Source organism: Salvia splendens, chromosome 11 (genome assembly GCF_004379255.2).
Source record: "Salvia splendens isolate huo1 chromosome 11, SspV2, whole genome shotgun sequence".
Lineage (NCBI taxonomy): Eukaryota > Viridiplantae > Streptophyta > Magnoliopsida > Lamiales > Lamiaceae > Salvia > Salvia splendens.
In genome coordinates, this window is record NC_056042.1 from 8,985,607 (window position 1) to 8,997,936 (window position 12,330).

The 12,330-nt window shown below is 40.4% G+C and overlaps 1 protein-coding gene and 1 long non-coding RNA gene across 2 annotated transcripts; one reads left to right on the plus strand and one right to left on the minus strand.

Annotated features, from left to right (window-relative positions):
* The first annotated feature begins 9,275 nt into the window (after nucleotides 1-9,275).
* Nucleotides 9,276-10,203, plus strand: LOC121753718. Its single transcript, XR_006040483.1, has 2 exons — nucleotides 9,276-9,646; nucleotides 9,730-10,203. It is a non-coding gene; the product is annotated as an uncharacterized LOC121753718 (long non-coding RNA).
* Nucleotides 10,204-10,213: 10 nt separating this feature from the next.
* Nucleotides 10,214-12,249, minus strand: LOC121753717 (cytochrome P450 CYP749A22-like). Its single transcript, XM_042148964.1, has 5 exons — nucleotides 11,886-12,249; nucleotides 11,586-11,809; nucleotides 11,279-11,511; nucleotides 10,845-11,205; nucleotides 10,214-10,775 (listed from the first exon to the last, which is right to left on the minus strand). The coding sequence occupies exons 1-5, from the start codon at nucleotides 12,169-12,171 to the stop codon at nucleotides 10,347-10,349; spliced, it is 1,533 nt and encodes a 510-aa protein (XP_042004898.1). The 5' UTR covers nucleotides 12,172-12,249; the 3' UTR covers nucleotides 10,214-10,346.
* Between the last annotated feature and the right edge of the window lie 81 nt (nucleotides 12,250-12,330).

Sequence of the window (12,330 nt, forward strand, 5' to 3'; positions counted from 1 at the left end):
GGTAATTATCAATTATTATCAATTAAGTGTTGTTACTCAGCATGATTAGATTGTGCATGATGTGAAAAGACGTTAGAGTGAAGTATATGTGACGAACAATGAAGTAATTATGCTCAATATGCGTTGTAGTGTAGTAAATATGCTTTATAGTGAGTAAATATGTACTATCGTGTATTAAATATACTTTACAGTGAAGTAAATATTGTTTGTAGTGAAGTATATTAAGCATATAGTGAACTATTATATGCTTACAGTGAAGTATATTATGCATTTAGTGAACTATTATATGTTCACAGTGAAGTAAAAACATGCTTAGAGTGATGTATTTCATGGTTAGAGTGAAGTGTTTGTGATCCTTGCTTATAGTGATCTATTTTTTCAAATCAGTGAAGTAAAAACATGCTTAGAGTGATGTATTCCATGGTTAGAGTGAAGCGTCTGTGATCCTTGCTTATAGCGATCTATTTTTTCATCACAGTGTAATGAAGTATATTGAGCATATAGTGAACTATTATATGCTTACAGTGACGTTATTATGCATTTAGTGAACTATTATATGCTCACAGTGAAGTATATTCTTCTTACAGTGGTTTAAGTACCAAAATGCCCCAATGATTTGAAACCAAAAAGTGGACAAAGTTTCATGACCCTTGATCGTGCATTGGACTTCTACAACAATTATGCTCGATATGTTGGGTATAACACCCGTAAAAATGGATCGAAAAAGGAAAAAGATGTCATTACTTGGATTTACGTGGTGTGTAGCCAAGAAGGTACAAAGCAAAGAAGGAGTGAACAATCTGAGGTGAAACGCAAGCGTTCTTCTATTAAGTGCTTTTGTAATGCTAAAGTGTCTTGGAAGTTTTTTATGGGTGTTGGTTATGTTATACAAAGTTTCGTTGAAGAACATAATCACGAGATGGTTGAGGAACGCCATAAGCGTTTTATGAAGTTGAACCGCAATTTGAATTTAGTCCATCAGAAATTCATCCTTGATTGCGCTAATGCAAACATTGGTCCAACTTTAAGTTTTAGCTTATTTAAGGAAGTGCTTGGTGGATTAGATTATGTAGGGTATACTATTTTAGAAGTGCGCAACTACAGACGTGACCTTAGAGCATACGTGGAAGGAGCTGATGCGCAAATGCTATTAAATGAGATGCGCAGGAAGAAGGAACTTTGTGGTGCATTTACATATGAATTTGAGGTCAACTCAAAAGATAGACTGACACGTTTGTTTTGGTGTGATCCAACTGCCAAGAGAAACTATCATTTGTATGGTGGTATTGTTTCTTTTGATACGACATACTCAACAAATAGGTATGTGTGCACTAATTAATATTTTTCACTTCAGTGAAGTATATTGAGCATATTGTGATGTATATTGTTCATATAGTGAACTAGTATATGATTATAGTGATGTATATTTCTGCATGCTTATAGTGAATTATTTTTCATTTCAGTGAAGTATATTGAGCAATTAGTGAACTACAATATGTTTACAGTGAAGTGTATTGAGCATGCCTCATGTACTGTTTTTTCTTCATTTCAATGAAGTATATTGAGCATACAATGATGTATATTGAGCATATAGTGATGTATATTTTGCATTACAGTGATGTATATTTCATCAATGTTTGCATCCAGAAAGTTTTGGGTTCCAGCCTTTTTCCGTGATTTTCTGATGAGCTCGTTGATAAAGACAACTTCTTTGTCTGAATCATAGAATATCTTCTTTAAAAGGTACTCAAAGTCTCGGGCTAACCTTATGCTATTTTATATGAACTATAACCATGCTTTGGAGGCTCAAAGAAGTAATAGCGCAAAGCTTGAATACTATGATTCAACAAAAGTGTCTATTTTGCGAACAGAATTGGAAATCGAGAAACATGCATCAACGATATATAGTGGTTGTGCTTATAATGCATCAATGAAGCTGCAGTAACTTGTTGTTGATGTCTATCCTCCCGATTCTTTGACCTCTTTTCGGCTGCAGCAACTTCATTTGTTGAAGCTTTATCACCAATTGGCTTTTGCATTTGTTCTATAGAAATACTTAAAATTAGAAGATTCTTTCTTTTCATCTACATATAGAATCATAAGACTGAAATTATTGCATGAAACCTTGAGTTTGCTAATGGGTATAAACTGAGCTTTCATTGCTGCCAAAATCTTTCTAATTCTTTGCTTTTCATTAAATCTAAAGCCAGCTTTATTGAGTTGGTTTATAGTGAAGGTGCACTTGCTTTTGCATAAATGACTTAATGATGGTGTTATCGACACAGTTGTGCCATCTGTTACGGACGTCCTCCGTAACGTGACCGGATGGCGATCTTCTCGGACGGATAGGATGATCAATCCTTCGACAAGCTCGAAGGAAGGCTCACGATTTGCCGGTTCTCGGACGTTCTCCGATGAGCAGCAAATAAGGAACGAAAATTATACTTGATACTCAAGCCAAGTTGGACGAAATACTGATTTCATTAATTGATTGAATGATTAGAATGATAACAAGCTCTCCTATTTATAATACTAGAATACTACTACTCTAACTTAATGAACAAGAAACAAAGATATGGAAAAGATATGGTGAAATAAAAGATAACTAAATAGAATAATATCTTAAGGATATTCCCTAATAATATGTAGAGGATGATCGTATCAACTCCCCCACGGTTGAAATCCACCTTGTCCTCAAGGTGGGAACCACGAACCATTGACGAGAGTTGAAAGCAAAAGCTTTAGCTAGGCGTCTCCTCCCGGATCAAACACATATCGAACAGCTGAATGTCTCCCTTTTTCACCCTTGTCAAAAATCAACAAAGGAGACCCAATGTTGTCGGCAGAATTCCATGCCAAAATGAAAATCTTGTTCACGCCTCTCAGAATGCTCAAACATGGCGTGTCATTGCGCGGAGGGATCAACCTTGCATCGGTATCGAGCGAGGTTGATCGATGAATCATACTTGTAACCTCACCTACATTCCAATCCATATAGACACAAGCCATTACGGGCAAACTCGTGTAAGAACCATCTCCTTTCTTACCCACTTCTTTAGACTTTAATCTCAGCTCATCCATTTCTACTATAAGGTCCGATTTTGTTGTCTCAAGTGCAGCCTTATACTCAACTATAATATTCTCAATCTCCATCATCTATTCTCCTTCTTGTATATTTGTTACCCATTTTTTCTTCATTGAGCTCGGGATAGCAGCTTGTGGATGCAGATTAGACACCGCAAATGGTGTTGTCACGGGCAGTGAGTGCAAGGGCTGGAAAGGTCCCGGAGCGGCGTAGGGTAGCAGCTCCAAAGGCGGTAAAGGACTCGGCCGCTGCAGCTGGCGATCTGATTGGGGCAGCGGCGGCGACGGTTGGTAATTTTGGTTGGGCTGCTTTGCCGAAATGGTTGCTGTCAGAGGTGATTCCAAACATGAAGGCTGGCGAGTCGCAGGTTGATCCGATTGCTGAAATACGAGCGGCCGTCGCTGGATCGATGGGTTTCCCTGAGGTGGTTGGAAATCCGGCCTAAGATTTATCGACTCGGTGGTGCTGTGTCGCGGTGGAGCCAATGAGACATTGGGGTATAAACCCGACTGCCCACGAGAAGCCATAGTATTTCTCGATGGAGGGTATTCTAGCGTCCGGTGCGACGAAGAAACAACTGGCTCATCGGGCTGCGATAATGATCGGAATTTGCTCACTCGGTCATCTGTGGCATCGACATGAGTTTCCTTCCTGTCCCATACCTCCAACAAGTGATCTAACTCTGCATTAATCGGTTCCTCCGCTATGATTGCTGAACGAGGCTGCCGAGACGCGGGCCCTCTAACGGAATACCTTCTGGGAAAGGTGTACAGCGGCGCCGCTGTGTCACGCGCCGTGTAAGGTTGATTCCGACGTGAGTTAGGGACATGGGCCAACGGCTGATCATACACCGAGACCTCGTTGAAGGGGCGTTGCCTTGGTGTCTCTCGATAGACAGGTGGGTCCCAACAGGTAGGTCGGCGCTTGGGCGGTGATGGCGAGTACATATCTAGCTTGTAGGATGAAGAATGCTGATATGCAGTGGTCCGACGGGTCCATGGTGGGTCCCAGTTGTCGCGACGACGAGTCTGCCTTGGCTCCCGGTTGAACGGTTGCCGTGCTAAATTGTCCACCCGTCGATCCAAGTTGTCGAAGCGAGCATTCAACTTTTCAAACCCTAAAGTGATTGGGTCGACAGAAGACTTCCCGGATTGATCTCTTTGGTCCGGTCGATAGTCGCCGGTGTTGGGGTGTCGCGGCGGGCAGATCTGCAGCGCCGGCGTCGCCTCCCTCGTCGGCAGTTCCGATGTATATTGGCCATGGTGTGTTGACGTCATGAGTACGGTGGAGTGGATTAGATGCGGTTGTGATGGTAGTGCTGTGGCTGAATTTTTTTTTTTTTTTTTTTTTGGGAAATATAGATGAACGAAGATGGAGGATGAGTACGGAATGAAAGCACCAGTTGTTACGGACGTTCTCCGTAACGAGGCCGGATGGCTAACTTCTCGGAGAGATAAGGTGATCCAACCTTCGACGTGCTCGAAGGAAAGCTCACGAATTGCTGATTTTCGGACGTTCTCCGATGAACAACAATTTGGAAACGAAATATGATATTCTTGTTACTCAAGACAAGTTGTGGAAAATAATATATTCATTGAATGAATAAAATGATAACATCCTATCCCTATTTATAATACTAGAATACTAGCTTAGGGAACAAGAAACAAATATACGAAAAGATATGTAAATCCCTAATATATCTAAACTAATTAATAATGATAATACTCGTATCACCATCTTATGGAATTAAAAGCACTAAGGCCGTTACTCCATATGCAAGGACGTGTTGAAGATATTCATTCTTTGGACTTTCTAACATTAATGGACTTGCCAGATGATTCTTCTTATTTCACTTCCGACAACTTCAGGTTAGGATTTCTGTCAATATTCATATTTTCGTTTCTCAAGCTTGATAATAGAGGCAGATCGTATGGGTTATTTAACAGACTAGGGGTGTGCATTCGGGTTTCGGTTCGGTTTTTTGCCAAAACCGAACCAAAACCAAAAAACCGAATTTAGTTCAAAATCCAAACCGAACCGAACCCGAAAAACTGAAAAACCGAAACCGAAAAACTGAAAACCGAACTTAAAAACCCGAACAAAACCGAAAAACCCGAAAAACCTGAAAAAAATAAATATAAATATAAATATATATTTATATATGTGTATTTTATTTTATTTTATATATACTAATAGAATATTTATATATAATATAAAATTAATAATACATATAATATATATTATATAGTAGAATATATTAAAAGAATATATATAATATAATATAATATATTAAATTAATAGAATATATATATAATTCGGTTTTTCGGTTTTTTTCTTCGCCCGAACCAAACCGAACCAAAAAACCAATTTTTTTTTTATTTTTAAAACCGAACCGAACCGAAAAACTGAAAAAATCGAACCGAATTTCAAAATTTCAGTTTGGTTCGGTTCGGATATTCGGTTTCCGATTTTTTTGCTCACCCCTATAATAGACTCATATCAGAAGTCCATGTTGATTGTCGTTATCATTCAGGATACCAATTGTTTGCATAATATGCGCAGGGTGAGCATACTTTGTGCAGTTATTAGGAACCTTAAAGGATTTGTAGATATTAGCGAGGGCTAAATTCCACGAATGTACGTCATGGGAGATGATATCCGCCATTTGTACCCGGAAAAAAAACATTTCCAGTGATGGGAAAGACGCGTGAGCCTCTTCCGTGTTTTAACCAAACACGCGATAGTCTCTTGCGTGTATACAAAACACGCGTTACTCTCATGCGTGTTTTAATTAAACACGCATCAAGCTCATGCGTGTTTGAATGAATGAAAAATCGACGCTTCTCCCCTCTTCCTTCACTCCCAACAGCTCCCTCTGCACGCTCTAGGCCAAGTTTGTCCCAGACAATTATGAGCATGTTCCCACGTAGAAGGTCTAGCCGTGACAACAGAGGAAAAGGCCCGAGTAAATATACACCATCGTCCTTTAAGTAGACAGTTATCATGAGATGTACTGTCTACTTATTACAGGTGGATTGATCAATAAATAAGGTAAACTCTGTCGAAATTTTTCGTAACAAGATGATTTTTACGTAACAATATTACTTAAGAATGTCATTTCAGTCTTAAACATGGTTAGAAAATCTAAAATATTGTTCGTAAACATAATAAAATTCAAGCCTCAAACACGATTCTCAAATATAATATGGCTACACAACTCGTCCTAAAGTGCACTTTCTTCTATTGTGGCCGGTCTCTCCACAAAGGCGGCATCGAGGAGGAGCTCTTGGCGCATCTTCTTCGCGCTCATCCATTTGGTTGTGTATCCTGCCTCTGTTGTACCGCCCACGTGAACGAGGAAGTAGCCGTGCTGGTGAACATTCCAACGTCCATTCAAGTTCATACCAATAATCTTGGTGTCTCAATGGACGGAACGCAGCTGCATAAAATTGCAACCGTAAGACATGATAATAATGTAAGAATAAGAAGTATCTAAATAACATACCTGCGTACTGGTGAATCCAAACATCTGTATGGTATCGGGAATCAACATGACTAAAGATGTCATCACTGCGCTCTCTCAGCACCGCAACAGCGTGAGAGCAAGACATTCTCCAGGTCTGCCACTTTCCACATGAACATCTCTTTTCACGATAATCTACAACATGTATATTATGGCCTCTACCCGGACCTCTGTGATAGGTTAGCACCTCATAAGTTCCACGTGCTATGCTTGTAGTCCTAACATGATGACGTCTCCCTCGACGGTCATTCTTCTGAAATAACTCCCAAGCCCACGGTGTCAAAGGCGTCTGACATTGTTTGGCTAGAGTCGTTCGGTTAACAAACCAGTTGATGGTCCGCCAGAATGTAATATCAATGATAGCTCTAATTGGGAGTTCCCTCGTAGATAACAACATATTGTTATAACACTCGGCCATGTTAGTAGATGTCTCACCCCATCGACGAAATTCATCGTGTGCCATAGTCCACTGCGATCTATCTATGGTGGTTTCGAGGTACCTTAGAGCTTCTGGACTCACCTTTTCTAATTCACGCCTTGCAGTCTAATATCTCCGCTCCTCAATTACTTCACCCATTATCCATACCAATTTCTTCACTCCGGGGCCTTTGTGTCTTTGTAACACATTCGATCTAATGTAAACTAAACAGTATCGATGATAACCAACTGGTACCTCTTTCCACACATCAGACTGCATGGCATTTATAATGCCTTGATGTCTGTCTGATATTATGCATACTTCCTGGTCATGCTTTATAATATGCACTCTGACAAGATTCAAAAACCAACTCCAACACTCATTTGTTTTTTCATCAACAATAGCAATCATGGATGATGTAAGATTAACATATTCACTTGGATCGTGATCTCCCATACAACAATGACGATCAACCCATGAGTTGATAGACCAGCTACCATCGCGTTTCTTAAACGTTGCTTTAACCTCCCAATTACATGGGTATCGTTGCCCAAGGTCCTTGCCTTTTCTTTTCGGACCAAATGGGTCCCTACAAACTACATGCCATCTTCTTGATTTACTATCCATAACCTCATACGTCCGACCTGTTCCCACATGCCATAATGTTACAACAGTTTTCAACTGCAATTTGCTATCAAATTTCGTTCCCACATCTATATGTCTCGGATTATCCTCATCCCAATACCACATATCTTCTTCACCCACTCCATGGTCTTCTGAAAAGTAACCTCGGCTGCCTTCACATGGTAATGATCGAAAAAATGGTAACCCTTCAGGCACATAGTCGGGAACAGGTTGTTCCCCACGAACAGATGGTTGTACATAATTCTCAACCATCATATCAAGTGTCTCGTCGTCTGTAGAATCTTCACATGATTCTGCACTATAATCAAGATCACTTGGTTGAGAACCATCGGAACCATCTGAACCATCACAATTATCAAAACCATCTGAACCATCATAACCACCATAACCATCACATGTCACATTTGGTACATCTAGTTGTTCATCAACCTCCCTCCCAAATGTGTTGAATTCAAAGCTATGATATTCATCATCCCTCCTAGATGTCCCCACATCAAAACTATGATAATCATCTCTCCTAGACGTTCCAACATCATGATGAGTGATAGGTGGTTCAAATTGCAACGCAGTAGTAACCGGAGTATATTCAATAAAAAGTTCAATTTGACGTGGATTTTCAGCAAACATATACTCCAACAAATTATCATCCACTGGTGTAGCTATATAATTCACCACTTCACTAAAAACCACAGGATGTCTCCATGTTAAATCAATCGTATGTACATCCGAATCAATTCCAATTTTTTCACATATCATTGAAACTAGCTGATAATAAGATATCTTTTCATTCAATATAATAAATTATTTTACACGAGGGGGATCATAAGCAACACCCAAACCTGGGAGCTGAATAATTTTTCCATCCCAATATAAACTCACAAACACCATCAAATCTGCAAAATAAGTACGACAAAACATCATATACTCTAAATTCAACATACTTAAATAAATATTGCACAAAATTAAATACGAAAATTCAATACCAAGTTCAATGCTTCGGTTATATATTTAGTTTACAATGCATACATATAACTACATCAATGGCCTAAATTCAATGTTTTTCTTGTCACATAATGTCAAATCATGAACCCTAAATCTATACCTAACTAACATATAGCAATGGTAATTGAAATTAATGGTCAAAAATTACCTAACACCACTTAAAATAGGAATTAGAGCATTAAAATATCGGATTCACTTCGATTTCCGCCGGCTAGAGACGTTGGGCGTCGCTGAGAGTGAGAGAGTGAGCGAGGTGGAAGTGAAGTTTCTGCCGCTTGGACTGGAACATGTATCCAAGGCAAACACGCGAGAGCGTCACGCGTGTTTAATCAAAGACGCGAGAGCGTCATGCGTGTTTATCAAAGACGCGAGAGGCTCACACGTCTTTCCCATCACTGGAAATGTTTTTTTTCCGGATACAAATGGATGATATCATCTCCCATGACGTACATTCGCGGAATTTACCCTATTAGCGAGGGGTTCAAGTCATTTCCCAGAGATATTTTTGCCAATCGCAGAATACTAGACGGATTGGCAGAAGAAGATCTGATACCCGATGCATTGAAGGTTGAAATCAAAGATGTGGAGCGTCCACTATAATGTGGACGCGGCGGACGCCGCGTTTGGGGCGAAAGCGAGGCGCCTTATAGTGGCGGAGTTGTCCGCCCCGGAGGCGGACGCGGCGAGGGGGGAGGGAGGCGGCGGACGCGGGATAGCCGCGTGCGGGGCGAGGACGCGGCTGAGGGTGGCAGAGAGAGAAGGAGTGGGGCTATAGCCGCAGCTGTCTATTGCAGTAGCCGCGGTTGACGCGGCGGCGCGGCGGTTCGAGAAGGGGGCGGCGGTGGGAGGGGGCTGTCCGCCCCTATAGTGGACACCCGAAGACCAAATCTGAGGAGTTCCAGTCGCTGCGACTGCCACTGAGAATCCGAAAGCAGAAGGTTATCAAAACAGCAATTCCAAAGTTTGAGGACAAGTAAGTCATTTTCCCATTTAAGTAGATTATGTTTTGTAAGTGGTAGAGACATAATTGATGATGGGATTGTGGAAATTTGGCAGCTTCGTGAAGGGAAGAGATCATGATCCAGATCGGGAGCGAGTGGAGAGGAAGAAATTGAAGAAACAGCTGCAGCAGGAAGCAAGAGGCGCTGTGCGTGAACTAAGGAAAGATAACCACTTCTTGTTTGAGGTGAAGGAACGGGAAAATGCGCGAATGCAGGAAGAGAAAACTGAGATGTATGGGAAGTACAGAGCTTTCCTCCAAGAACAGGAGCATGCATTTAAGTCTGGCCAGTTGGGTAAAAATAAGAAGAGAAGGCGATGATGATGATGATGATGATGATGATGATGATGATGATGATGATGATGACCTCCTCTGTTGTTCTGGTAATTTTCCTTTTTGGTTCGAAAACGAGGTTCATGGATGAAGTTTTTGATTTAGTTCAATTTGGATCGATGCTGTAGTTTATGCTTGTACCATGAATCCCCCCTTTTTTAAACTATATTCACATTAGAACTTAATTTGTTTCAAAACAAAGATGCAAGGTAGTAGTGCTAAATTCTTGATCAAAAATCAATTTAACAATCACTCATATTTATTTATTAGTTACAATTATAACGGTATTAGAAGGAATAACCACAAGTTCACACATACTTATTGATTGAGAAATATTGTGTCAAATTTTCTGGAGAATAACTTGAACTCCATGTTTCGGAATGATCATAAGCACTTGAACTGGAGAGTGAGTGTATGTAGGCGAAAGGATCAACCGGTAATGTTGCAGAATCATTGAAAGTGCTATTTTTGCTTCCACAGTGGCAAAACTTAGTCCAAGACAAGTTCTTGGTCCGAACCCAAATGGCAAGAACGCAATAGGATTATTGTTAGTCGCCTTCACAGTCCCTTGTGCAAATCTCTCTGGTCTGAAAAGATGAACATCTTCTCCCCATATTTTAGGATCATGATGCATTGCTAATGGAGAAATATATAGCTCCATTTGAGGTGGTAGAGTTAGCTTCCCAAGCTTAACTCGTTTATCCACTTTTCTCTTGATTAACGGCACTGGAGGGTATAGTCTCAGTGATTCTTCTATGATCATGTTCATCTAAACACAACCATTCAAGAATGTTAATTACTTGTGAAATTAAAACAATACTTCGAGAGGGCTTCTTACTGTTTTTAGTCTTGCAATGCCGTCTGCACTAGGATTCAGCTGCCCGAACGCATCAGTAACCTCGTCCCTTGCTTTGTCTTGCCATTCTTGGTTCTTGGCAAGAAGAAGCACAGTCCATGCTAGCAATGCTGTCGTTGTTTCGTGCCCAGCGAAGTAGAATGTCTTGCACTCATCAACTATGTCTTCCATAGAGATCCTACTGTTTTGATCCTTGTCCAGATTAGCTTCTAACAGCATTCCAAGAAAATCTTTTAGTGAAATTCCTTGCTTTTCTCGTTTGTTTATTATCTGTATGATGCAGTCGCGGATCCCTTTCTCTAGTTTCTCTGATTCAACCTCGTCTTTGTCTGTCAAGAACAGGCTGCCAAAGAATTCAAGATGAAAACACATTGAAACATGTGTAACAACTCTAGTTAGTATAGTAGGGTATTTACCTCATGCCGGGAAACTTAATCTTGAGAGTGTTTTGTGAAAGAAGCAACGTTAACTTCGTCAACATATCAAATATGTTCTGCCCTTCCAAGTAGTTGCTGCCAAAGGCTGTCCTTGAAATAACCTGTGATGTCAATACCTTGAACTCTTCAAACACCTCAATCTCTTTGCCCTCGTAGCTCTTCCACTTGTCTAACATCGCCTCCACACTTGTGACCATTGCAGGAATCATATTCTACAGTTTCACAAAGCCATGACACGAGTGAAACATCTTACGTTTTAAGCATGCTTGTGTAGTTGCAGACTTACTTTCAAGCTCTCCGCGTGGAAAGCATTATTGGCAAGCTTTCGCATCCTTTTCCACTTTTGTCCTTTAGATGATGAGACGCCGTCTCCCAGCAACTTCTTTGCAAAACCTTCAAGATCTATTTTTGGGTAGTCATCGCCTTTGTTGTTTAGTATTTCCTTAACAAGTTCTGCTTCGGTAACTACCAACTGTGGTTGAAAACCGTACCAGTTGAGGTAGTTTTCACCTGTCACAAGTCAGAATATTAAAACTGAATGTGCAAGACTAAAACGGTGCGAGTTTTTATGTTTGACGATAGTTACCATACTGTTGTGTCCACGAAAGCACATGAGGCAGAATTCTCGCGTATATATTGTGTGAGATGTCGTCCATTGCTTGTCCGGTCGCCTCCCTTCTCATCTCCATAATCTCCTTCGTGTTTCCATACAGCCATCTGGGCGGAGGGCCGTTGATGCCTTGGGAAGACATGAGGTGACGTACACGTATTGGATTGAACCATACTCTCTTAATCAATCGAACTAGATTTCGCAAGACATAAACCAACAGACATAAACCAAGAAGGATTGTTACTATTACAAGAGTTGCCATCTTCTTTCAACTGATAATGGAATAAAGATTATAATTCATGGTAGCATAGTATTATATCAGCAGTCACCAACTTGCAATGTTTGTCATTACCTTGTGGAAGTATGGATGTTATGCTCTTCAATTACTTTGTCATTGTCTGAATGTCATGACATTAAAATA